Raw genomic sequence first — 23,995 nt, forward strand, 5'->3', positions numbered from 1 at the left:
CAATTGATGGCGGATTAACAGTCTTTTGAATCATCTGAAAGGGGTGTGTTGAAGCAGGGAAACATTTAAAACATGCAGGGCAGTCTGCCTTGAGGACCATGGTTGGGTAGCACTGCCTTAGAGTACGTCATCACAGGTTTGTCTCTAATTATTGTAATTACTGCAATTTAATAATTTAATCTAGTAGAAGCTTAAAAAGTCATTAAGCCATTATCATTGTTTACCCAAACTGTACACAAAGGTATAAATAAATAAAGTTTGAATGAAAAAAAATCATGCAGGCAACTATCTTGTTGATTACTCTGACCGTACGTAGTCATTCTAATATGAAAGATGTAATAAGTCTCATATACGACAGTAATAAACAACATAATGCAAGATGAAAAAAATATATGTATATCTGGTTGTAAGTGTATGTAAATACCATAATGCATGTCTTTAATTTTTTTCACTCTTCAAAGGTACAGATACGAGCAGCTGTTTTTGTTTTGAGAGAGAGAATGACAAATCTTCTAACATAAAATGCTAACGTAGAAAAAAAAGTACCTATAACAGCTGATTTAAGCTGTCCAGACTGAAACACAGAACTCTGTTATAATGATAGATTTATCCAGCATGCACTCCGTTTTTGTTTGAAAAACCTAAAATTATCATTTCATATCACATTTGCCTGAAAATACAGTTTGCTTTAAAAGTGTTGCAGTTTACCCCAAAAGGTTTCATCATGAAAATTGCAAGTTTATCTTTTAACTGAAGCTAAAGTTTGAGCAACATTCACATTAAGTTGATTCACAGCTTCATGATTCATTTGGCTCACTAAATCTATATTGCCACTTGAGGCCTAACTTCTTATTCTTTTGAGCTATTTCCAACTTTTCCCTCTGCTGCTGCAGGGTTTTTACATTCAACGGTGAATGGAAACAGTCTTAACGGTATTTGGCAGATGCACAAATGTGAGTCTAGAAGGCTAGCTTAGGTTCTTTGCTCAAATTCTTAGACTTGAAACAGATGGTCACATTACATTTCGTATATAAAACAGAACAACAAAAGAGGGATTTAATGTAGTAAAAACCCAGCTGTATTGTAGTTGTGCTCTTTAGAACCTGCCTGGCATTAGAGCATTCTGCTAACACTTGCCACAATTCAGTCCAAGAACAACTATCCGTGTCGCATTAAAAGTACTTGTTATGCTGTTAACCTGACATGCTTATGTGAAAACTAAAGTTAGATCAGGTCTGGAAAGGACTATATACAGGATATATACTATGTGTACACATGCTTTTTGTTGGCATAAATAAGGTTGTAGCATAATGGGACTTCCAAGATGTGACGTTATTCTCCTTACAAGTTCAGGTCATGTATAGTGTTGAAACAGAATAACATTGATTTCTGTTCAGCCTTGGACTAACTTCTTACCAGTTGACAAATCCAGAATGTGGAATCACTACTTTTATGACAGGCTAATGCTGTAATTACAGAAAATCATATTTAATGATGGGATTATTTAAATCCTCATACTACAATATTTCTTTGTTATGAAAGATTTGATCTTTAAATGTGCCATTGTTTAATGTTCAAAGGCTACAGGAGATTTCCCCTTTTATTTTGTGCATTACACTTTTCCCATTTTTGATAAGGTTAGATTAGAAATCCAACTCATTATGAAAGCATCTACAACAGTATTTGTTGGCTGCTGATTTTCTCCTGTTGCTGATGTAATTTGTACTTCCAGGAGGGAATTACTTTTTCTCGCAAGCAAGCTAGACTCTTTGAAAGTAGAAGAAGTGTTTTACTGGGTCCCGACTTTGACAAGAATGTGGCAATTGCTGAATCGATTGATCACCAGAGCACGAGACTCAGAGGAGAAAACCCTGTTTGTGTTTGTCAGTTCAAATTTTTCTCATCATCCTTAAAAAAAGGACTGTGCTTTCCAATTTGATGTGAAGGACATTTCACCAAAACATTTTCTGACCGTTGCTGATAGTATTTGGAAGACTGTATAGATTTGAGCTGGTAGCAATTACGCAAAGATTTAGAGGTCAGGAAACTTGTTATGTACAGAGGAGAATGGAAAAAAAAAATAGAGTTAAAGGAATGAAGTTACTGTACTTTATTTTGAAGGGTGTGGTAGGGTTTGTGTGTGGGTTCTGTTGGAAAAACATAAACTAATTAGAAACGTTATAATATACAACATAAACATTACAGATACAGTAGTTCTGTATATTTCAATACAATAACTTGATAAACTCTAGCATATTGAATCAGACTGATTAAGTGAACTTGAAGTTGACCTTTGTGAATTAACATACTGCATACAGCTATGCATCAAAGGCAACATGCATACTGTTGCCTACTGTATCATCCAGTAGACGATACAGATAACAGAGACAGAACTGTCATGTTTGGGCAGTTTGACTCTGGTGCAGGCGACAAATACGGACACGGATGAGGTAAGTGAAAAGAGTTTATTATGAACATAACAGGATCTAGCTGTGGAAACGGTGGCAGGAAAGGGAAACCAGCTGGGTCCACATTGGGGGAAAAGGTAAATGATTAATATGGGTGTGCAGAATAATGGAAGATGTGCAGGCTGAGGGAGAGTAAGAGCTGGGCTTGCTGCTGATCATGAAGATGGTATGTATTTCCACTAAAGCTGAGATTGGTTGAAAGCAGGCGAGTAATTCTGTCAATATTGGTTACTTGTTGGTGTTTCCAGGAAAAGAAGCGGCAGGTAAGGCAGTGGAGAGTGGACAAACGAGTAGGGATTCAGAGCGATGATACAATGAGACAATCCAAGAAGCGCTGTGGGACAGGCAAAGATGAGCCTGGAGAAATCAGTGAAGCATGAGTCAGATCCCAGGAGGACATGGACTGACTGCAACTTACCCAGGTGAGATCAGTGGCACGGGAGGACAATCCAGGAATTCAGGAAGAGGTTAATCAAATTAGGACAGACTGCAGGAGGAAGACAAGTACTCAAACTGAGATTGGTAGAAAACACTGATTAAGCTGAAGCTGGGTTACAACTGGAGGTGAGAGAACCATCTGGAGTCATGGAGAACCTGCACCTCTAAATGCACCTCCTGGTTACGCTTGATGAAGACCAAATGAAGCTGCACCTTCCCGACTAAACTTGCAGAGAGATGGTAGGAGGAGAAAAACAGCTAAGTCAACATGAGCACAACATAATATCAACAAAAATCTCTGGTACAAGTTAGCAATCAAATCTGTCATGCTAGCTAGCTGCTACTTTGCATGACTTTATTTAAACAGAAACTACATAAAATGCTCCCACCCTCCAGAGAGGGGTGATGGTTTGATACTGGAGCGCGGTGCCAACATATGAACCCTAGAAAACACAGAATGAAGCTTCTACTACACAGGTGGAATTGGTTTTATCTCTGACTACAATGAGATTCAAAGTGAAGAAGTGACTGCCTACCCCTATCAGTAGCTAAAGGAAACACTTTTATTTTGACATGAACAATTTGTCTCTCCTAATCAATTAAATTATACAAGATGGAAAAGCATGATCCCCTTCTTAATGCGCAGGATATTTGAACCTTTGTATTAGTTCCAGTTACCTTCCAGTGTTGGCCTCCAGAAAACTGCCTGGTGCGGTCATGCAGCTGATGTCATCGGAACCGTGTGCCCCTAAGTGAATAGAATTGCAATGATATGTTTTTGGACAGGTGGGATGTGGTAGAACATCCACTCTTGTTACCTTTAACATCCAAGGGCTCCGACAGCAGAGAGAAGAATATAAACACTGACTAAAAATCTAAAACTTCAATATATGCTCAGATTTAATAAACATAGCAAACGTGTCTCGCCAGACTTCGTATGTCACACATGATGAGATCATACTGGAGAGAGTAGAAGTCTTTCTGTCATTTTGTTTGCTAGAATCTATCAGCATCCATTCACCCCTCTTGCCTGATATATTCCATTGTCTGTCCAAGCACATCTCCACATGGAAAATTAGAAGCAGAAAGTAGCATGGAAAAATGACTGGGTCACAACACAAGGTACTTTACAAAGAGAAGAAAAAAAAATTGAGGTCAAAGTTTGGAAAACATCATTTTCCCATAAAATCCTTTCCGTCTCTCGTCTTCTCCTGCTTCGGGGCCTCACAAGAGTGAGTGCTGAGTGAAATGGTGACTATAGGAAAAGCAAAAATAAAATTAGAAACTGGCCTGCACCTCAATAACCAAAGCCATTAGGGGATTATTGATTAGTTTAAAATTATTGAATGTGGCATAACGAGCCCTTTGCTTCTGGGGAATGAAAACAAAAACAGAAGGGAAGCATGAGAGGATCTGATGGATGAAAATGACCCCGTTCATATGTGGGGATAAACCTTAGAGGCACAGGTCAGAGTTACCTAGGAGGGCAAACAGAGTTCATGTCCTAGTTTCCAGTCATGTGTGTTTATCTCGCTCTGATTGAGAATCTTTCTGCCAGGGGATTTTCCATACTTACTGCTGTGTTCAGGAACAGATGCATTGTTGGCAGTTAAACTAGCAGTCTGGTAGAAAAAGAGGCTCACAAAGCATTCTTTCTCGTCTCCATACTTACTTCATACTCAAACACTTTCTTACTGCCTCCCTTTAAAATGATCTAATTGACTTGTCTATCTGCAATTTGTCTTGAGGTTCTTTAATGGTTTTTCCCAAGTCCACTGGCTTCAACTATTTGGTGACATTTGTTATAGACTGTTTCTTTCTGGAAAAACTTCTGATAACCTATGCAAACTTTCACTGTTTGTAAGATGAACTCTCACCTGTAGTGCCTTGCAAAGTTTCCCACTTTTTAGCGTTCATAGTTATGCATTACTTTGTGGTGGTCTTTTACATTAAATTCAAATATTTAGAATTGTGTAAAATATTTCTCTCTTGAAGTTGCACACTGGTTGATCAGCATTCCAAATACATTTTTGGTTTTAGCTCCTTTAACTAGTTACCTAATGAAATATAATATAATTGAGATGTTTATATTTTAGTAGCTTATTTTATGAAGTGAAAGATATTATATTATTTACGCAAAGATTGATGATTCTAAGCCCTTTATTTTTATTAGTTATGATAATTTTCTGAAAATGCATAATTTAAGATTAGAATATTGCGCATCAGACCAATAAAAAACTTTTTAATAGTGAAATGTAGCCTTAATGATATTTTGTAATGCCTCTGAACGTTTATTTTCAAAAGTTACTTTGAATTTGACAAATGAGTCTCATCAGAACCCATGTCCTAATTCACTGAATATAAGTATTTGTATGTTTAGACAGAGTTCGGTCAAGATCTGCCCATAAATAATGGCTTCATTCCACTTGGAAATCTGATTTTCAAAAGTGGGAAAAAAATCAAATCAACATGCCCACCTTGGAATAAGTCTATGCATTACTCACGGCCTGATTTCTACATGTGTCATCTATGATTCAGTCAAATTTTTGTCATTTAACATCATCCCGAAGGTAAAATTTTGCACCTGCCTAAATAGTAAAATAAAATAATAATAATAATAATAATAATAATAATAATAATAATAATAATAAAAACAAAAACTTTGATTGACTTTCCTTTAGCTGTTTTCCATGACCTAGTTTAAAAAAACATGAAGGGATGATGGAATGGTGATGGAAGAACTTTGCAACAACTTAGGAAAAGACATTTACCCTGCAGCAAGAATCTGGTCATACTTACATTCAGCTGCTCTCTGTGTTTGTAGCTCCAGCAACACAACACATATTCAGAATCTTACACCACAGAAATAACATTTAGTTTGGCCAATCTATTCATATTTAGATTGTATCACAAACGCAATGCTATGTATAACATGCTCATGGGCTTCTAGTGGGAGCCTGCTTTGAACCTTTTTACTTGTTCTTCAAAGATAACGTCGCCAACTTTCTTCTTTCAGGTCCTTCCACTCAATTTAAATACTTCTTGTGATTATTTAAACAGACCCTTAGCTTGCTGTGAACCTCAAAGAACAGTTTCTTATTTGTAAAGAGGGCAGCTGGTGTTTTTACCTACTGTTGACTTTTGTTTTGACTGTTTTTCTGCGTTCCGGTCCACCTCTGCTGCTCTTTGCCCATGTTAGATGATTCAGCATCCGTTTAAGTCATTTTGGCCCCTGTGAGTGACCTCATGCTTGCACATATGCTACAGTCTTTTACTAACCCAGGCAACCATGAAAAGCTTCAGTAATCAGCAGGGCTAACTATCAACATATGCACACATGCAAAAACAGATATTATACAGAATAAAAATATCTTAATGGGTATAGATAAACAAAGCCCAGTTGATGATTACTTGCAAAGCAGTTGCAATTTTAAAAGCTCACAAAAATGAATATTTTTATTGAATGTGCAAAGTGTTATACATTTTACACAGGGAAAACATTACAACAAAATATAACAGTTGACACATTTCTGGTTGTATATAGTCACTGACTCTGACCTTCATTTAAAAAGGGGACATTTGCATAAAGAATGACTGAGTTTCCATCATAAATATTTGGTTTCATTAGAAGAGGTTGAATTTTATTCCATTTTCCACATATCATTCAAATAATAAACTCCAACCAGCTTCCTTGCCTCTGCTGCCAAAACTTTCAAAATGATGCTGCCACTACCATGTGTTCAGGGTGGCATGCAGTGATCCTCCACATATTATATTTTACATGTAGGCCAAAAGAAATTTGGGGAAGATGACACCCAGACTCCTTCCTCAAAGGATGAAAAATTTATCAGCGTTTCAATAATATTCAGATTTATTGAATAGGTTGTAGTTGTTTGGTGATGAAACCCTTCAATTCTCAGGGTTTAAAACTTTTGCAAGGCATTATGTTTCAGAGTATCAGCGGTTGCAATGAATCTTTACTGGCTCATAAAATCTACTTAAGATAGATTCATCCTCATCACTTCCAGCTATGTCATACTTGGACAGAGTGGTAGCAGGGTACACAAACTCACTGTTAGTCACACTGCTTGGCCTATCTGAATTAGAGTTTCAACTGCTTGACGCTTTTAAAGAGCAACAGAGGAAGTTGCTATTATGAGCTGTGCCAAAAACTATGAATAGCGCCACTTTAATAACAACCTGTCACTGTAAAATCTCTAAATATATGTTTGTCTTTATGTGGGAAGGGCTTCAGTTTCTTATAATATGGATTCTAAGCTAAATAAAACTTGCAAAACTACAATCTGAAAACATTAAATGGTCATGAGTGGCCTTATGAAGTAAGACTTAACATAACAATAAACAGCTGCCTTTTTACAGAGTGGACAAAGATGGCAGACTACTTATACAGTAAGTGCGTCTCATGCCATTTTTTTATTGCCCAATGTTTAATATCTTGTTAGCTGTGGTATCTCCCTAAATTCTTACCCATGCTCCCCAAACGAGTTTCAAACTAAGGGAGTCAAACAATTCCTTTTTTTAGAGGGTAACATCTGTTGGATATGCCTTTTTAGAGTGTTGCAATGGTCCAGCTGTTACTGCAACACATCAGGAAAAAAAAAGGGGATGTTGGATGAACTTTTGTTCAAGACCCCTGTCTGCAAGCAGTAATATTTTAATGCTAGAATGTACAGTTTAATAAGTCAGATTGAAATTACTTACCATGTTCTCTCTTTTAAGGTTATTCTGGTTTTCCTCTAATTTGTTACAATTTTATTTTTACAGATATTCCAGATATCTGTAAAAATAGTTGCCCTGCTAAACGTATGTCCATGTTATGGTCAACATGCAGGTAATGTAAAATTAGTATAGGTGTGTATATAACTTTACCAGGGTGAGTTAGGGGTAAATTTTGACTATAAACATTGTTAAAATTAATTATTGCAATTGAGATTTAATTTTTATGTGCCACTATTGATGTTAATTTTTTTAACTTATTAGATCTTAATGACCTGAAGTGACTTAAGAAAGTTAAATTTATCTAACAAATTTTAACATCAGACCAAGATATTTTGAGTAAATATAGTTTTCTGGACCTTCCTATCAAGATCAGAATGGCCTCTTATATCTCCACTGCACCCAGTATCAACATCAGTTCTCCACAAGAGTGTGTGCTGAGTTCACTTTCACAATCCGCTTATATTGTACCCTTATCGACCCAGCAACAGCATCATTAAGTCTGCAGATGACACCGCTCTGCTCAGGTTAATCACAGGGGCTAGAGAGAGCGAGCTTACTGGATCGAGCAGAGTCAATAATCTGCAACAGCAGCAAAACTAAGGAGCTGGGTATTGACTTTGAGAAGAGAAAAACAGATATTCATCTGTTGTGTGGAGAGGGAGTCAGCCTTCTGTTTTCTGAGAATGGAAATACAGAATAATCTTACCTGGGGGGCAAATACCAAACAGTTACTAAATAAGGTGGAGTACAGACTTTATTTCCTGAGACTCCTCAGGAAAAACCATCTCCTACAAAAGCCGCTCTTTGCCTTCTACATCTGCTCAGCCCGGAGCATTCTGATTTACTATATGTGTGTGTGGTTCAGCCCCAGCCTCAGAGAGGAAATCCCTCCAGAGGCTTATCAGGTCAGTAGACAGTCTGATAGCCTGCACTCCCCCTCACCAAAACACACAGTTCCAGATCCCTCAGTAGGAGATGTTAGAGAGTCGAAACTCTCACAACCTGTCTAAATAACACTTTTAGGTTTTAGCTCGTCAGGAACTGACTTGCTGTATTGATGAAATTAACTGAAAGTACATTTTCAAAATGTCAACTTTTAAGCAGGTATTAAACATACTTTTCATTAAACCCCCATTTCTGTTTTTAAAGAGTTTTTTTTTATTGGTCTGATGTAATATTCTAATTTTAAATGTTTTATCAGCTGTTTAAAAAAAATGATCAAAATTAAGAGAAATAACGGTGTTTAAGCATCAGTCCTCTCATTGATCTACATGTTTCACTTGGTGATGGTGTTACTGAAATTAATTGACTCTTCATATTAAAATTTATTGAATGAGTCTGTACATATAGTTATTTTTTTGATAAAATGCACAACAGCAATATGAAATGGTTAGCATATTGCTGTTCCGCATGCTCTATTTTCAAAGCAGCTGCTGATCACCCTTTGGGCAGACTACAAATAATTGTAACTTTCCCTTTAAACCTCCCCTTTTCAAACTTTCTTTATCAGTTAGCTGTGCCACAAGACTGTACTATCTTTTGCAAAAATATACATGGTATTAGTTTTCTTACCATATGACTTAGTTTTGTTTCTATAATATTGTGAGAACATGACAACATGTAGATTGGTATCTCTTCCTTTGAAAAGCTAGTATATCCTTTGCTATTGCTTTATTTGTTTGTAGCAAAGGTTTCATCAATTCTATATTCACCACAAGTGAAAACTGCTACTGTCAACTCTATTTCACTTACTACAGCACAGATATGTAAAAGTTATTGATGTTTTCTTGAAGCAAATGGCTCATTTTGGGACCTCAGAAACCATATTTATACATTTAAGTTTTACTTTGTTGAAACTTAAGCTTTAAATTGAGATGGACTCACAGTATCAAAGGTTGTCCTCCCCCGGCAGTGCTGCATGGATTTAGATTTACTGTTGGATTACCGACCGACTCTGTTCAAAGAGAACCTGAATGCACAACATCCATAAAGCTTCCACGCTGTGCTCCCTCTTCACCCCTGTGTGCTTCTGTTTGCTGGATGTTTCTTGGCTCAGCCAGTCAGGACAGGCAGCCTCTGTTGTTATGTGACTTTTCCATGTAGAGCTTTAGCCAGTCAATCTGAGACGAACTCATCTTCCTGTTTCGCAACATTTCCTGGCTGCACAATGTGGATGTTTTTTTGTGTGTGGTTTTTTAAGACAGAGTGATTAATAAGACTTTGGGGGAAAATTTAGCTATAAAATGGCTTTTCAGTGTGTTGTATTTGTGTTTTCTTTTTATTTGGATTTGGTGTTGAGCTACAACTAAAGTATATGCTAAGAGCAATGCTTACTATCCATCTTTAGTTTTAGATTTGTACACGAGTGTATTTATGGAACAAAGTTCTCTTCAGATCATTGGGACAAGGTGTGTTTGTACGTGAACTTTACTTTTGTATTCATACTGTTTACCTATGATGTCTTTGCTGGCGTGTGACGAGCATTTGCCAGCGCTCGGAAGTAATTACCTTTCTATTTATTCCACAGCTGTCAGGGTCTTTCTGTGTTTAAATAAATCCTTTCCCTACAGTGCTTTCCAATAGCAGTTAAGTGATAATTAACAACATATTTTTGAACACAACTACCAGACTGATTATGTTTTCTTTCAAACAAACATCTATAAAATCTTTTTGTCCTCAGTGTGTGACATAAATAGAAAAGCATCTGAACACCAGAAGTCAAAATAGTTGGGACAGAAGAATGGGGGGGGGGGGGCATGAACAAAGAAATTGCTGATTTAAAATAAGAATTACATACCAAGCTTTGACAAAATATTCATAACACTTGAGCTTTTTTAACATTTTGTCATTTTAAAACCACAATTTCAGTGTTTCTACTGGTAATTTATTGAACAGATCAAGACGTAGTAGTGCATAATAGTGAAGTAAAAAAATACATAACATGGTTTTAAATGCATATTTGCAAACTTATATCTGAAAAACTTGTGCGGATTCATATTCAACCTAATACCCTAAATAGCATTTACATTTCAGCATTCCAGGCATTCTCACACAGCACTTTTCCATTAATCATCTAAAAATGGAGAGAGCTGATACTTATATTAGACAACTACAAACCTACCAAGATGTGGCTGTTCATCTTAAATGACACCAAGAGACTTGAAGTTAATAAAAGTGGCTCCATGACACTTTGAATTTGGCTTATAGGGATTGGATTTAAAATTAACATTGTTCTTTTAATCTTTTTAGTTTATGTACAGTAAAACTATTGATCTATAGATCAATAGACGGATCTATATAAAAATATTGTCCATATGTTTATCCTACAATTGTTTGGCATTTTTGTCCCATTTAAAGTGCTGGCTAAAGTCAGAAAGGCTGACGTCAGGACCAAGCTGTGGAGATGATTTTCTTCTCCATGGACAGTAAAACTAGTCACTGTTAAATGGAAAATGAAAGGAGCTAAATTGTGTTCCTTTGTGCATGAAATGCACTACATAATTAACTTTAATAGTCAGCATTTCGGGAAGCAAACCTCATTCGGGGCTGAGAAAGAGTTAGGACTGAGTTAGTGGTTCACCTTTCAGCAGAGTAGGAAGGACAAAAATACAGCCAGGGCTACAATGTATATGTCAATTAATAGCTAATGTCCTGATTTTCCAGTCCTGATTTTTTTTTTTTTAAAAAAACATTAAGAAAAAATTCACTCTCTAAATATGCAGAATTGGTAGAGACATATACCAAAGAAACGTATTTGCAGCGAAGGGAGTTCTACAAACATTCAGTAATGGGGGCTGAATACAAACACACTCCACATGTTTAAGATTTGTTTTGGTAAAAATGTGGCCATTATGTGACAAAAAGTGAAAAAAAATTATAGGGAGAATGAATATTTTTGAAAGGCATTATTTGTGTGAAATCGGATACACTCGAGGCTAGTGCAGCTGACATGGCACCTTTTACTTTAAGGTAAGCTGTGTTTGACATGCACAATACACTGTGATGTCATAGAAAAAATAGCTCCACCACAGGTGAGCTCTGCACTTTTGCGGATGTGCCACTTTAGGTTACAACAAATGCTAATAATTATTTACAATCACACCATGTTTAGCCCTGTCAGGAGGCCAAGTCTCACTCGCTGTGAAGGATCACATCAGCTGCAAGGCGCCTTCACAAACCAAGAGGCAAATGGCGAGAGAGTCCATCTGAATAACTTCTATACTTCACCTTCACATAACATAAACACCTCAGAGGGAAAAGTCAGTGTGTCACATTTTCTCTGCTTCATAAATGAACTGAGAAAAGGCATAACAAATCCAAACAGTTTCTCTGCCAAAGTTGAACACTGATGAATGTCTGCTTTATTTTGAGCAAATGTTAGTTATGCCTCACTTTATAGTGTGTTTGTAATTTAAGCTATTATGGTGATTTCAATGGTTCTTGCTGTGTGCACGATATCTAGTCTAACTTTCCGTAGAATTACCAGAAACTTCACCAACAGTTGAATCTTTTTTTCCTATTATTTTTAATAAAAAAACAAAAGTGTTTAAACAAGAAAGCAGACTGTGAAGTATTTTTTTATTAGGGTGGAGTGTAGGATTCATTCCTTATTGTGCATCATGCAAGACTTTTATGAAAGTGTTTATTATGTTTTATTCAGAAATTAACTCAGTAAAGAACCAATGCAGACTTTTGGTGGATTTTTAGAAATTTATAATGCGGCACATCCGAAATTTATAATGCTGTCAATTATGAGTTATTTTTATTCAACCAGGAAGCATTTTTTTCTGATTAAGACCTCTCCCAAAATACAAGACAATGAATGATGGGTGTCATTTTTGACAAATATATATTCCTGTGTTTCAATTAACATTTGTAGCACATACATTCATAAGACTCGATGGAAAAGTATTCATTGGCATTACAACCATCAAAGTAACCAGCAACCCAGGAGGAAGTGTGACTGATATCAAAATTTCTTTTAAATACTTCTTGAAGTGCTGACCAGCTTTCTGCATGTTTCTACTTATATTTTTTGATTATTTACCGTTTTCCAAGTCTTTCAGATTGGAAGACCACGTTGCCATCATCCTAATCTTTAGCTCCCTTTCTCCATACATTCAGTTCAGTGAATCTCATTTGAATCCGATTCAATCAGCACTTTGACTGGGTCATCCATAAAATGAATATTAATACCAGTCAAAAGAAACATGATGGTAAAACTGAAATCTAAAAATACTGAAGTAATGGATAATATTTAGTTTTACTGTATATCAGAACCTGCTTGTTTCTTCTCCTAATTAATATATTTGTACAACAAGATTCTATTCATCTAAATGGTGTAAATTACAAAATGTCAAGATAATCATATTAGGATAACTGAGGTCAAAAAATAGATTCAACACAGTGTATGAGTGGTACAAACTGAAGTAGATTGAATGCTGTATTTGAAAATAAATATGCTATTTTTGCATCCTTTTTATATTTCCTATAAAAGGATGTAGAAATGTAGAAAGGTAGAAAAGGTGAAATGATTTATCAGGGTTTAATTTTAGTCATAAAATCTAGCATTTAAACTGGATTGTTTGGACTGTTCATGTACACTGAATAAACATTCATTCTAATGTTATCTTCTGATGGAAACTAAAACCATAACTTTTTTTCTGATATAAATTTGATTTGACAGAACTTACAGTAATAAAATCAAAAGGTTTTGTAGATTCTGATAGTTTCCTGGCCTTCCTTTATTTTGCTTTATGAATCTGCTCACAAGACGTTTTATTGTACTTTTGGCCAGATATAGTAGTATCAGAGCAGTTTACTGCCCTCGAGGAATTATGATGAACTCATACTTTTGGGACATGTAGGTTGGAAAGTGTTTTAAAAGCAGCCCATTCCAAAACAATACATTTTCAAAATGTAAAAAAGCTCTGCCAGCTTTATGTTTACTTTTAAAAAAGTAAGAAACCTGCTGGCACAGACTTACCAGTGATGATCTCAACAGAGGTGGAATGTAAAAATGATGTAACAGAAAATCTGAGCAACTTGGCTTTCAACAAGAGTGGTGGAACTGATTTAATGAGATTTACATGCCAAGATCTGGAACACACTGTCATATGAGCTCATTATCAGTTAGATGGAGATTATGTAATATCAGGTTCATATTAAATTCTCAACTTTTTGACAGTGAACACATTTAAATCCTGCTAGTTAAGTTGCTGTGTTGCCTTCCTTCTTTGTATTTTGTAAAAATGCTTTGTGTATTTTTAGGTCCAATAGGCAAAATATTTAACTTTTTTATGGAAAACCCAACAAGAGACTAAAGAGGACATTGGTGTCTGTGAAGACATAGGTGGTAGCTGACTGTTTTGTACCAAATGAATGGATGTCATTGAGTAAATCATACAGATATTTGGAACCTAAATACCTTAACATTTTTTAAAATATAAAAGTAAAAAAAGTTAAATTTTTCTACATAAGTGTGAAAAAGTATTTGCACACCAACAGATTTCCTCTGTTGACAATAAACAAAAGACAGTTTGAGAGCAGGTTTCAAATTAAGTTTTCATTAAAGTTGCAGTATGTAACTTTTATTTTAGAAAAAACATACTATTTATATATTTATTAAAACTTTCACTATGTCATGACAGTATAATATGAAACAGATAATCTGGTATGTACAGAAATACGTAGCTCCTCCATTAACACATTGATCATTGTGTACACGAGTATGATTGACAGCCTAAGACTTTCCTCCTTCACTGACTGCTCTGATTGGTGTATTTCTGCAGATAGCACTGGGAGAAGATAGAGGAGATTGATTTTGTCACAAATTATCTGTTACATATTACACTGACACAACATAGTGAAAGTTTGAACACATATGTAAATAAAAAATTTTTTTCAAGTAAAAGTTACATACTGCAGCTTTAATGAAGCTTTTAGTACTGGTTTAATACTTGTTGTTTTGATATTGAAGAGTCAAAACACAGGTTATATTTCAGTGTCTAAGTAGAATCTCTAAAATATGAGCCTTTATGCCCTGAGTGACCTAGACAGGAAGGTATGAATGAAGAATTTACCCACAGTCAAAAGCTGCAGACAGCCTGGAGTGCCGTGGTGCCGTAGCGGTTAGCGCGACCCATGTTTGGAGGCCTTGAGTCCTCGACGCGGCCGTCGCGGGTTCGACTCCTGGACCCGACGATATTTGCCGCATGTCTTCCTCCCTATTCTTCCCTCTATCCTATCAACCTACTTTTATATAAGGGACACTAGAGCCCACAAAAGACCCCCAGGAGGGGTAAAAATAAAATAAAATAAAAAAGCTGCAGACAGTCATATAGGGAGGTAAGTGCCGGATATAAGAAGCTGTTCACATGTTGTCTGTAACATACAACGAGACAATGTGACTGTAGTTCTTTGGGAAACTGAAGAAACTTAGGGAAACTACTAGCTTATCCACTGCCTTTCTACACAGTTCTGCTCGACACTAGTCTTGCTTCAGAGCTCAGTCTGGGCTTTGTCCCATTAACTTAGATTCCCTGCGGTAGAATTTCTACCGGAACAGAAGGAGAAGTTGCAAATAATGATGTTGATTTCCTGCACTGTTTTAGAACTGTAGTCTGCCTGTAGTTTTAGCAATGACAGCGGCAGAAGTGAATAAAACCGTTCAGTCTGTGTGGGCCACACTTCCAAACATTGAATTAACATTAACAGCTGTCTCGTTCAGCTCGGCACTAATTTCTTTGCATGAGGGGATTGGTGGACTTCAACACAGGCAATTTTATATGTCACTGACAAACGTTAGCGATTGGGTAAAATTTAAAACCTCAACAGAGACTACGCCTTCTAAATCAGAGCTTTGAAAGACCCAGACCCTCTGTACAAAGCAGAGCGTAAAATAAGCATCTGGCAGAGGCATATTTATAGAACCTTCAGTACACTTCAATATATTAACATACCTGGAAAAATAGAAAACGGTGTAACAGCCCCTAAATGATAAGTTCACATTTGAAACACGCATTTCAACAAGAAGGAAAGTACCTGATGGTCAATAAGGCATTGAAAAATGAATAATACTGCATTTACTTGATCCACTAGAATATGTTTGCCTTTCACTTTTATGATAATGATCTACTTATTTTGTCTCATTCATTTGAATTAGTGTTAGTCGACTGATGCAATCAAATTAGTCACGTCCAGTACTGTTGATGTGTTTGAACATGTAAAATGTATTCATGGTTCCATGTATGGGTCAAACTTCAGAAAATGACTGAAAATATGTTGTTCAACATTAAAGGAAGGTTCTATTGCTGTAGAGGATTTATATGTTTAAAACTGTAAAAACAGTCACAGAAATAAAAGCAACTGAAGCTCCTTCCTGTCATGTCTGTCAGAACTAAGGAAAAGTCTCAGTTCATTTTGATCTTTGTCAGATTTATTAGTCAGAGCTTATCAAAGCGGCTGTGGTTAAAAGAAATCAAAGTCTAGGAAACAATTACTCATGCTCCTAAAATATTTGTTATCTGGGGACCAATAAAACAGTATATTGTTTAAAAGAAGCTGGGTTTAGGGGGGATTTGCTCACGTTAAAAAGTGAACTGTTTTATCTGTGAATTAGTAATCCACATTCATGTATAAACAGCATATTGTCACAGTGTGTTTACTGACTTATAGAAAATGTGAAATGTGAGTCAGACCTCACACAAAACCTCAGAAGATGGTCTGTGGCAGTCACTGTCAAAGCTTAATGCTAAAGAAAACATCCTTCACCAGCTGAGTTAATGTTGTCTGAAACTGGCAATACTTTTTTAGCCTGAAGTCAGTTTGAACACTCCTGTCTTAAAATAATTTGAACTGCTAACAGAATCAGGACATTGCTTCAGCCTGACCTGGTTACCTGGTAATTAACTTTGAACATGTCACTTGTTTTTTTCTTTTCTGTACTGTGTATGTATTTGTATGTGTGTGTGTGTGTGTGTGTAAAGCATGAAATTTAGTTATTTTTGACTTGAGAGTGTGTTTATCATTTAGCATCATGTCAGATCGGTGCTGAAATCAAGCAAGATTAGAAAGCAAGATTAGAGTTCCTATTTCATGACAGTTTCTTGTCTTTCATTTCTAATCATCCATAGTGTGTCTGGATTTTTATTTTCTCATCAAAGGCAATGCAGCACTGAGGTCTACATTTCTCATATATTTCACATGTTTGTACTTTGTTTTGCTCTAAGCCTTAGCATAAAAAGCATTAAAAATTACATAGAATGGACTATCAGTTAGATGTTATGTATTCCTAACTTTATCCTTAATTACAATACACTTTTTCTGTGAGATATTTTGTAAATTAAAGATCTACAAAAACTATTTAATCTGCAAAGATTAAATAGTTTTTAATTACAACCAGATGTTTAATTACATCTGGTTGTAATTAAATCACCAGATGTAAAAAATAAGTTAGACTTTTAAGCTGTAAAAGTTATTTTTAAAGTAGTGAATATTTAATGATGTCTATATTTTTTCCACAAGACTATGTCCGAATATCTATGTATTTGTAATATTTCATGGTAAGCATTTTAAACATGTACATTTAGTGTAATGTTTTTTCTTTCTTGTTAAAAGTATTCCACAAGAAGAGACAAATAGGAACAGGTTTATAGCACTCTACATTAAGCATAATAATCATACTGAAAACCTGAAAAACTACAGTGCTTTGAAGTTTTCTCTTCAAGTATCTGTTTCTCAACCTTTTCTGCTCTTTTTCGTCTGTATTTAATCCTGACCTGATTCTCGGGATGATTTCAGCTCACTAGAATGGAGCTGAAGTGTTTTCCAGCTCACATTGTGTGTGTGACTCACTTCAATCAGAAAGAATTAAAGAAAAAAGCGACATGTGGAAAAGGAATGACATCTACATTTGCTCAAAACAACACTCTTTTTTTCTTCCCACTAATTACGCAAATTTGGTGTTAAATTCAAATGCATGGATGTGAGCTCTTTCTTAAGAAAAGGAATCATTTCAAGAGGAGCTGTCTAGCTCTGCAAGGACAGTTTGAGAAGGAGATTAACGCATGATGTAAGATCCATGTGTGGAAAGTCAGCAGAGCCTGGACTCAATCAAGCAGCAATGGCCTTTTGCCCTTCTTTATATTAGCGATCAGCACTTCTTACACACACATTCAAAAATGCTTCCAGATAATGTGACAACCACTCAGAAAACGCTGACCTATGGTGTTTCTCCCTTTATTGATGACTGACAGAAATGTCAGCATTCCTACGTAAACTGAAAACTCAGCGTTTTGTACACATGTTGACTTGAATATATACATATGGTTGAATTTAGTCAACACTTCATATTATGTGTTTACACAATCCTTGCTTTGATCTCCCTAAATTCTCTTAAGACTTTCTCCTCCTTCAGTCAAAAGCAAGAGTAGTGGTAATACAGGAAAGAATCTGAACATTTTAGCTAGCTGACTCTCATCCTGGCTACTCCACACTCAGCTGCAAGCTGCTCCAGTTCATTCACAGGGTCATACATTTAAGAGAACAAAAGAAATTGGACCTTGAAATTCCCAAACCAGACATGGTTTCTCTTTACAACACCCTGAGATCCTATCCATGATCACCACAAACAGGGTGGGTCCTGGTAGCATCCAAACCACAGATGAGGTGGCTTGCACTTCTGATCAGGATGCCTATATTTGGTGGTTTTCTGGGTGCTTCCCATCTGGAGAAGAGCCCAGGGCAAAGCCACAACTTGATTAAGGTACTATGCATCTGTTCTGGCTTGGGAATGCCTTCTGAGTCTCCAGTGCTATTGGATAGAGAGATGTCAGGATTTTTGAACCTGGCATCCCCAGGAGTCAGTTCTCACAGCAAGCAGCTGCCAACCCCACAACCACTGGCCGTTCAAATCCAGACTAAGATCATTACTTTCAGTGGTCATTTGCCACCTGAAATCTTGAATTGGTATTTGGCTCTTAACCACTTACCATAGGGGAAACTACCATGGGTGGCCAAAGCTTCCAGGATGACTTGAGAGCTTCATCATGTACTGGAATGGTTTCTGATGTTTTCTTTCAATTTTAGGGTAACTTTGGTTGTACTGTATTGTATCAACATAGAGAAAGTATTTTTAGTGGGTGTGATGAATACAATGTGCCTTTTGTCAGATGGTTGTAACTTCTGTGAACCAATCTATATTGTGATTTACAGTTGAGTTCTTGTTTTCCCTGACACAAACACTGACTTCATATTTTTATACTCTTCTGCCATCACAGATCAATATTTATCATTGAAAGTGCAGCAGACACGTGTTTTTTTTGTCTTTTCTATAACAACATGAATGCTGGAGTTTGAAAGTGATATAACAGCCAATCTTGAGGTAATTATAGTTGAGGACAAACCAATTACAAAGAGGATGGATAGATAACTACACCTATTCTACTTAATTGCTTTGTCCTGTTGATGGTTGTAGGATCAACCATTTTCAGTAGCCAGAGGCAGGAAAATCTAAGTTTATTGCAGATTATACACAATTTAGACAGTTAGGGCTAGGGAACCTACAAAAGTCATTAGTCACAACAAAGGCATGGATCAACGACTGCTATGAGCTAAGTGCTTCTGCTAAAGATACAAGAAGATGGAGAGACTCATTATACTTTCACCAGAGGGTCATTCTGCAACTGTGATACTGATCTCTAAAACAGATTTTAATTGTGCCTGGTGAAAATAACTGGTGTGCAAAGGGAGTCTGTCACAAGCAGTCAACTGGAAGAGATTCATTTTATTTCCTGGTTGTGGACCAAAGCAAAAAGCAAATGACATCAAAAGTCTAGCTCCAATTTATCAACATGACAGGCAGCATGAGGAAAAGCATTCTACTTCTGCTTGGAAAAAAGTGAACGACTGCAACGTTGTGATGACTTGCTGTCTGACTTGTTGTGGTGGAGTTGATTAATGCCGCAAACTGAAACCCCTTTGTATTTGAAAATGGAAATTTCTCTAAAACATTGTTCTTCATCGACAAATGTGTTTTTACAGTGCTGTAAAAAAGTATCTGGCCTTCATAGAAAGCTTTTCCATGTTTGCATTTAGTCAAATTGAAGTGTTTTAGATCTTCAAACAAAATTTTATATTGGCCAAAGATAACCAGAGCAAATAAAACTCCAGTTTCTAAATGGTAATTCAGGGAAGGTCAAACAATATACGAGAAAAAGAGACTGGACATTTATACAAGAGTTTCAAGTGCTGACCAAAGATAATTCAAAAGCTTACCCCAAGAAATATTTTGATGATCCACATTAACACATCATCACATTCACAAAAAGAACATACCGACTGTCAAACATGGAGGTAGTGTTGTGATGGTTTGGACGACTTTGCTGCTTCACTATCAGGACAACTTTCTGCAGCTGAAGGATACATGAAATCTCATCCCTCTCAGAAAACACTAGTGGAGATAAATTAGTGGAAATGTATGTTCTGCTTTCAGGCCTTTCTAGTTGTACCTTTGACTGCTCTCTCTCACTTGTGTGCAGATTCAGTCGGAACATTCTGCACAGGACAATGTTCTGCTTTTCTTCCTTTGCTTACATCTGCTCCTATTCTTACTTTCTGACCCCAAAAAATTTGTATGACCCATCTTATGTGCAAGAGAAGGGTTGTTTTTCTTATTGTGTTTGAAATGGATGATATTTTTCCACCCAGGTCTATAGCAGCAGCCAATAAAAATGTTTTGAGGGCAAAGAGATGTGCATCACTCACTGAAAACATATGATAGCAGAGACTTACACCCTGTCTAAGCATACCTGGAAAGAATGCATACAATCTGCACTAATAACCCATTAGAGTGATGACTAATTGGCCTGCTGCAAATCTGAAAACAAGCCCTAAAACGCTTAGTTTTCTCAGGGGAAATACTTTTTTCATTCTTCAGAAGTACACAGTCCTTCTCATAATAAGACTTTTCTGTTATTGTGGTGAGTGTAGAAGAAAATACAGCACAGTATGAGTTTAAACATCTTCGGAATATCATAAATATTGTTCCTAGAATCAAATTTGACAGAAAAATGCTCATAATTACTGTTAGAAAAGATTTGAAAAGAGAAAAGAGGTTAACGCTTTTGAACTCTAGAGAAACAACAATCCATCTGACGTCTGAGAAATAATCTCAAAATCCCATACATGCAGTAATGACTCCTTGGCAACAAATACAAAGCAAACCCCTTCAGTAATCCAACGCTGTTGGAAGAACTTTTCCACCCAGTTTACTGTGGTGCTGACCCGTTCATAACTGTACCCTTTGCCTTTTGTATCATAGTTATTTATGACCGATTAAGAATAATTAGTGTTTAAATGGTGCAGTCAACTTGAACCATCACACCTGGCTTAGGAAATAAAAATAAAGCCAGTCCATGAAAGATTTTATCTGCATGTATCAGAATGGTCCAACAAACATATTAAGTAATTGGATTACGCCTTATACAATTGAGGAAAGAAAACTGGTTGCAGTTGGTTTAATGCATTTTCTTCTCTAAGAGTCTTTCCATGTGTAACACTGAAGATTAGATCAGTTTGTTGGAGTGGTAAAAAAAAAGGATACAGGCCGTTGCATAGAAAACTCAGTTGCAAATGAAGTTTGCATAATTATAACCTTAATTAATAGTGCAAATGCTCTGTGATGTCTGTGACTGATTTAAGTATTGCTGTTTGGAAAGTTTGGTGCAAGACTGCACCAGCTTTTGTAGCCTGACACAATTTACCACAAACCACAAATCACAGTGCAACCTCCAGCCAACATTATGCCCACAGCCTTTTTAATGTGCAGCATTTTCTGATGATGCTCTTTTTCATGTTTGAACGTCCGCAGAAGTGACGTGTGAGGCATTGTTTCCCTTATTGAGCTACCTCCTCAGCACGCCATGAAGTTAAGCTGACGGCTGTTTATGACCCATTAGTTTAAAACCGTTGGGTGAAATCAGCAGTCTTCAGTCAGAGGTCTCTTCAGATTCATAGCAAGACATGTGGAATTGATTTAGCCAATCCTCGACAAAGGTCTAAAAGCCAGTCAGTGTCCTCTTTTGCTCTGTCTGACAAATCCACTTATCAGGTCAGGCCTGCATGTCTGCAGTTAACAATAGTCAACCCACTGTTACAAACTGATCAACTTTCTTGCCATATTTAGCAACATTTCAGACAAAGCCATGAAAATCGAAATGGTCAGGTCAGGCATTTTGAAGATCAGCAATGGGCAATTGGCCAGAAAACTGCAATCCATGCACCCCTAAGAGGAAATAATCTCTGCATTGAATTTAATTTTAACTTGATTTTCTGCACTGCCTGTCTTTCCCACATGTTCAAAAGCATTGTGAAAGTAGAAGTACGTAATGTTTCAAAATTTGGTAGCAGAGGAAGCATAATATAACTGTTGTTTTTGGATTGCAGTTGTTTGTCATAGCACCTTTATTCAACGTCTGACATTTCCTGAGCACATAATTAATCTTTTATTCTTTGTCCGTATACATATAAAACTTACATTGTAATATTTAAATTTTCAAAGCGATACAAATGGGGTATTAAAAACAATATGATGGGTGTAGAACACAAATAGTTAAAACAAAGTCATAACAATACGTAATACAAATCCCATAGATGGAAAATAAACAGACCTATACACATCTCTAGTGCTTGTTTGTACAGTTTATCTTGCAGTTTCTGTTTTGGTCCAGTGTCACCGGATTTACCACATGTGGGTTTGTTATCAATGAGATAAATAACACTGGGTAAGGACCTGTCTCTGTTAATAGTAGAGGAACACTTGTAATACCAAGTATGCTAAGCAAGACCAAACTTCTTTTCTCTCATATACAGACTGTTTTATATAAAAAAGTGCATTGTAATGGAATATACCTAGCAGTTAAAAGTACATATTTGTATTTATTATTTGAAGCAATATTACATTATAGTGGTGTTTTTGTGCTTGTTGGTAAAAGTCTGTTTTTAATGAACAAAACCAGCAGGTGAGAGCCTGTAGCAGGATGCCGAGCTGTTCAACTTCATGGAAAATGTCTCCTCTTCAAGCAGAGTTACCACTTTCCAGGGATGGGAACCCCACATTCATACCAGCCCACAAATGGATGTGATGTACGCCGGCCAATGACTCCAAACGTAACTGGCTCCTGTCTGTAGGCACGGTAATATCCTGTAATACAGAGGATTTACCAAAGACCAGAATGTTATTAGGACTTCAAACCAAACATACACTTTTGGTGAAAAACAATCAATATTTAATATTGGCTAATATTTTCCATCTAGCAAAATTCAGAATAAATCAGCTAATTAATGGTTTAACAACACTGCCTTTTTACAAAACCTGCATATTTTTAGTCTGCCAATACAAAGCAAGTTTCCATTCAAACTTTATTTTGGATTTGTGTGCGTAACATAGATAAAAAAAGGAATTCTTTGGTCTTGCAGCCTAACTATTTATAGTCAGTCTGCAAGGGAAAAAAATGATAAGTTGTAAGCCATGTGTGCAGCTGTTTGTGTTTGCCTTGTGCTGTAGGCAGAGTTTCTGAGAGGTAGGCTGGCCCTGTTCTTCCATCCTTGTGGGAGTCCACAAACTGGCAGTGGTCTTCACCTTGGCCCAAAGTATCTCCTATACTGTAAAAAGGCTCTGGGGAAAGGAAATTATTTGAAAAGTTGAATAAATCAAGTTTTATAGAAATATTCCACACTTCAAAGTTAATGTGTTACCTCTCAGGCCGTCTCCCATAAAGATCTTGTAACGTAGAGAGTTACACAGAACGACACCCACAAACTTTCTGTACCACGTCCGCTTGACATACTGACTGCCCTTACAGCTGCTGTGGACTGTGTTATACTTGAAGGTAAAAGGAATCCAGATTGGTTCTCCACCTAATGACATGGAAAAAACAGAAGAGGAATTGTTGTATATTAATATCTTGCCTGCTGCTGAAAAAGTGTAAAGAAGAATAGTTGTTGTCTCCACAACATGTGGCAGCATTTTAAACTGACAGAATTAAAACGGCATCAGACTCAAAGCAAACATCTAATATTAGCAGATGTTTTATTAATAAACTGAGAATGGTGTGTCCTAAAAGAGAATTACACATACACACATCAATGTGTTTCTTATGAGCAAAAATCTGCCAGACAACACATTCCTGGGGGAGTTGTGGTTGTTTTTGTATGTCCCTTAGAACATTAATGCTGTAAAAAAAATTGAAACAAACTTAAAACCCTAAATTGTTTTTTTCCCCCTCATGATTCAGAGGCTGTACATCTTAAGATGGCCAACAGTGGAAATTTGATATTTATCTTCCTAG

At 36.5% G+C, this 23,995-nt stretch overlaps 1 protein-coding gene and 1 long non-coding RNA gene across 3 annotated transcripts in view; both read right to left on the reverse strand.

Moving 5' to 3' along the window:
* Positions 1–2,451: 2,451 nt before the first annotated feature.
* On the reverse strand, positions 2,452–9,863 carry LOC114158244 (uncharacterized). Its single transcript, XR_003598371.1, has 3 exons — positions 9,531–9,863; positions 2,887–3,654; positions 2,452–2,802 (listed from the first exon to the last, which is right to left on the reverse strand). It is a non-coding gene; the product is annotated as an uncharacterized LOC114158244 (long non-coding RNA).
* An 11,572-nt stretch (positions 9,864–21,435) lies between these two features.
* Positions 21,436–23,995, reverse strand: part of fndc1 (fibronectin type III domain containing 1) — a 33,376-nt gene continuing 30,816 nt past the window's right edge. For both annotated transcript variants that reach the window (XM_028040597.1, XM_028040596.1), the window contains 3 exons: positions 23,403–23,564; positions 23,200–23,322; positions 21,436–22,848 (listed from right to left, as the gene is read on the reverse strand). In XM_028040597.1, coding sequence (XP_027896398.1) covers positions 22,733–22,848; positions 23,200–23,322; positions 23,403–23,564 — 401 coding nt within the window. In that variant the 3' untranslated portion in view covers positions 21,436–22,732. The remainder of the gene's footprint in view (positions 22,849–23,199; positions 23,323–23,402; positions 23,565–23,995) is intronic.

Source organism: Xiphophorus couchianus, chromosome 15 (genome assembly GCF_001444195.1).
Source record: "Xiphophorus couchianus chromosome 15, X_couchianus-1.0, whole genome shotgun sequence".
Taxonomy (NCBI): domain Eukaryota; kingdom Metazoa; phylum Chordata; class Actinopteri; order Cyprinodontiformes; family Poeciliidae; genus Xiphophorus; species Xiphophorus couchianus.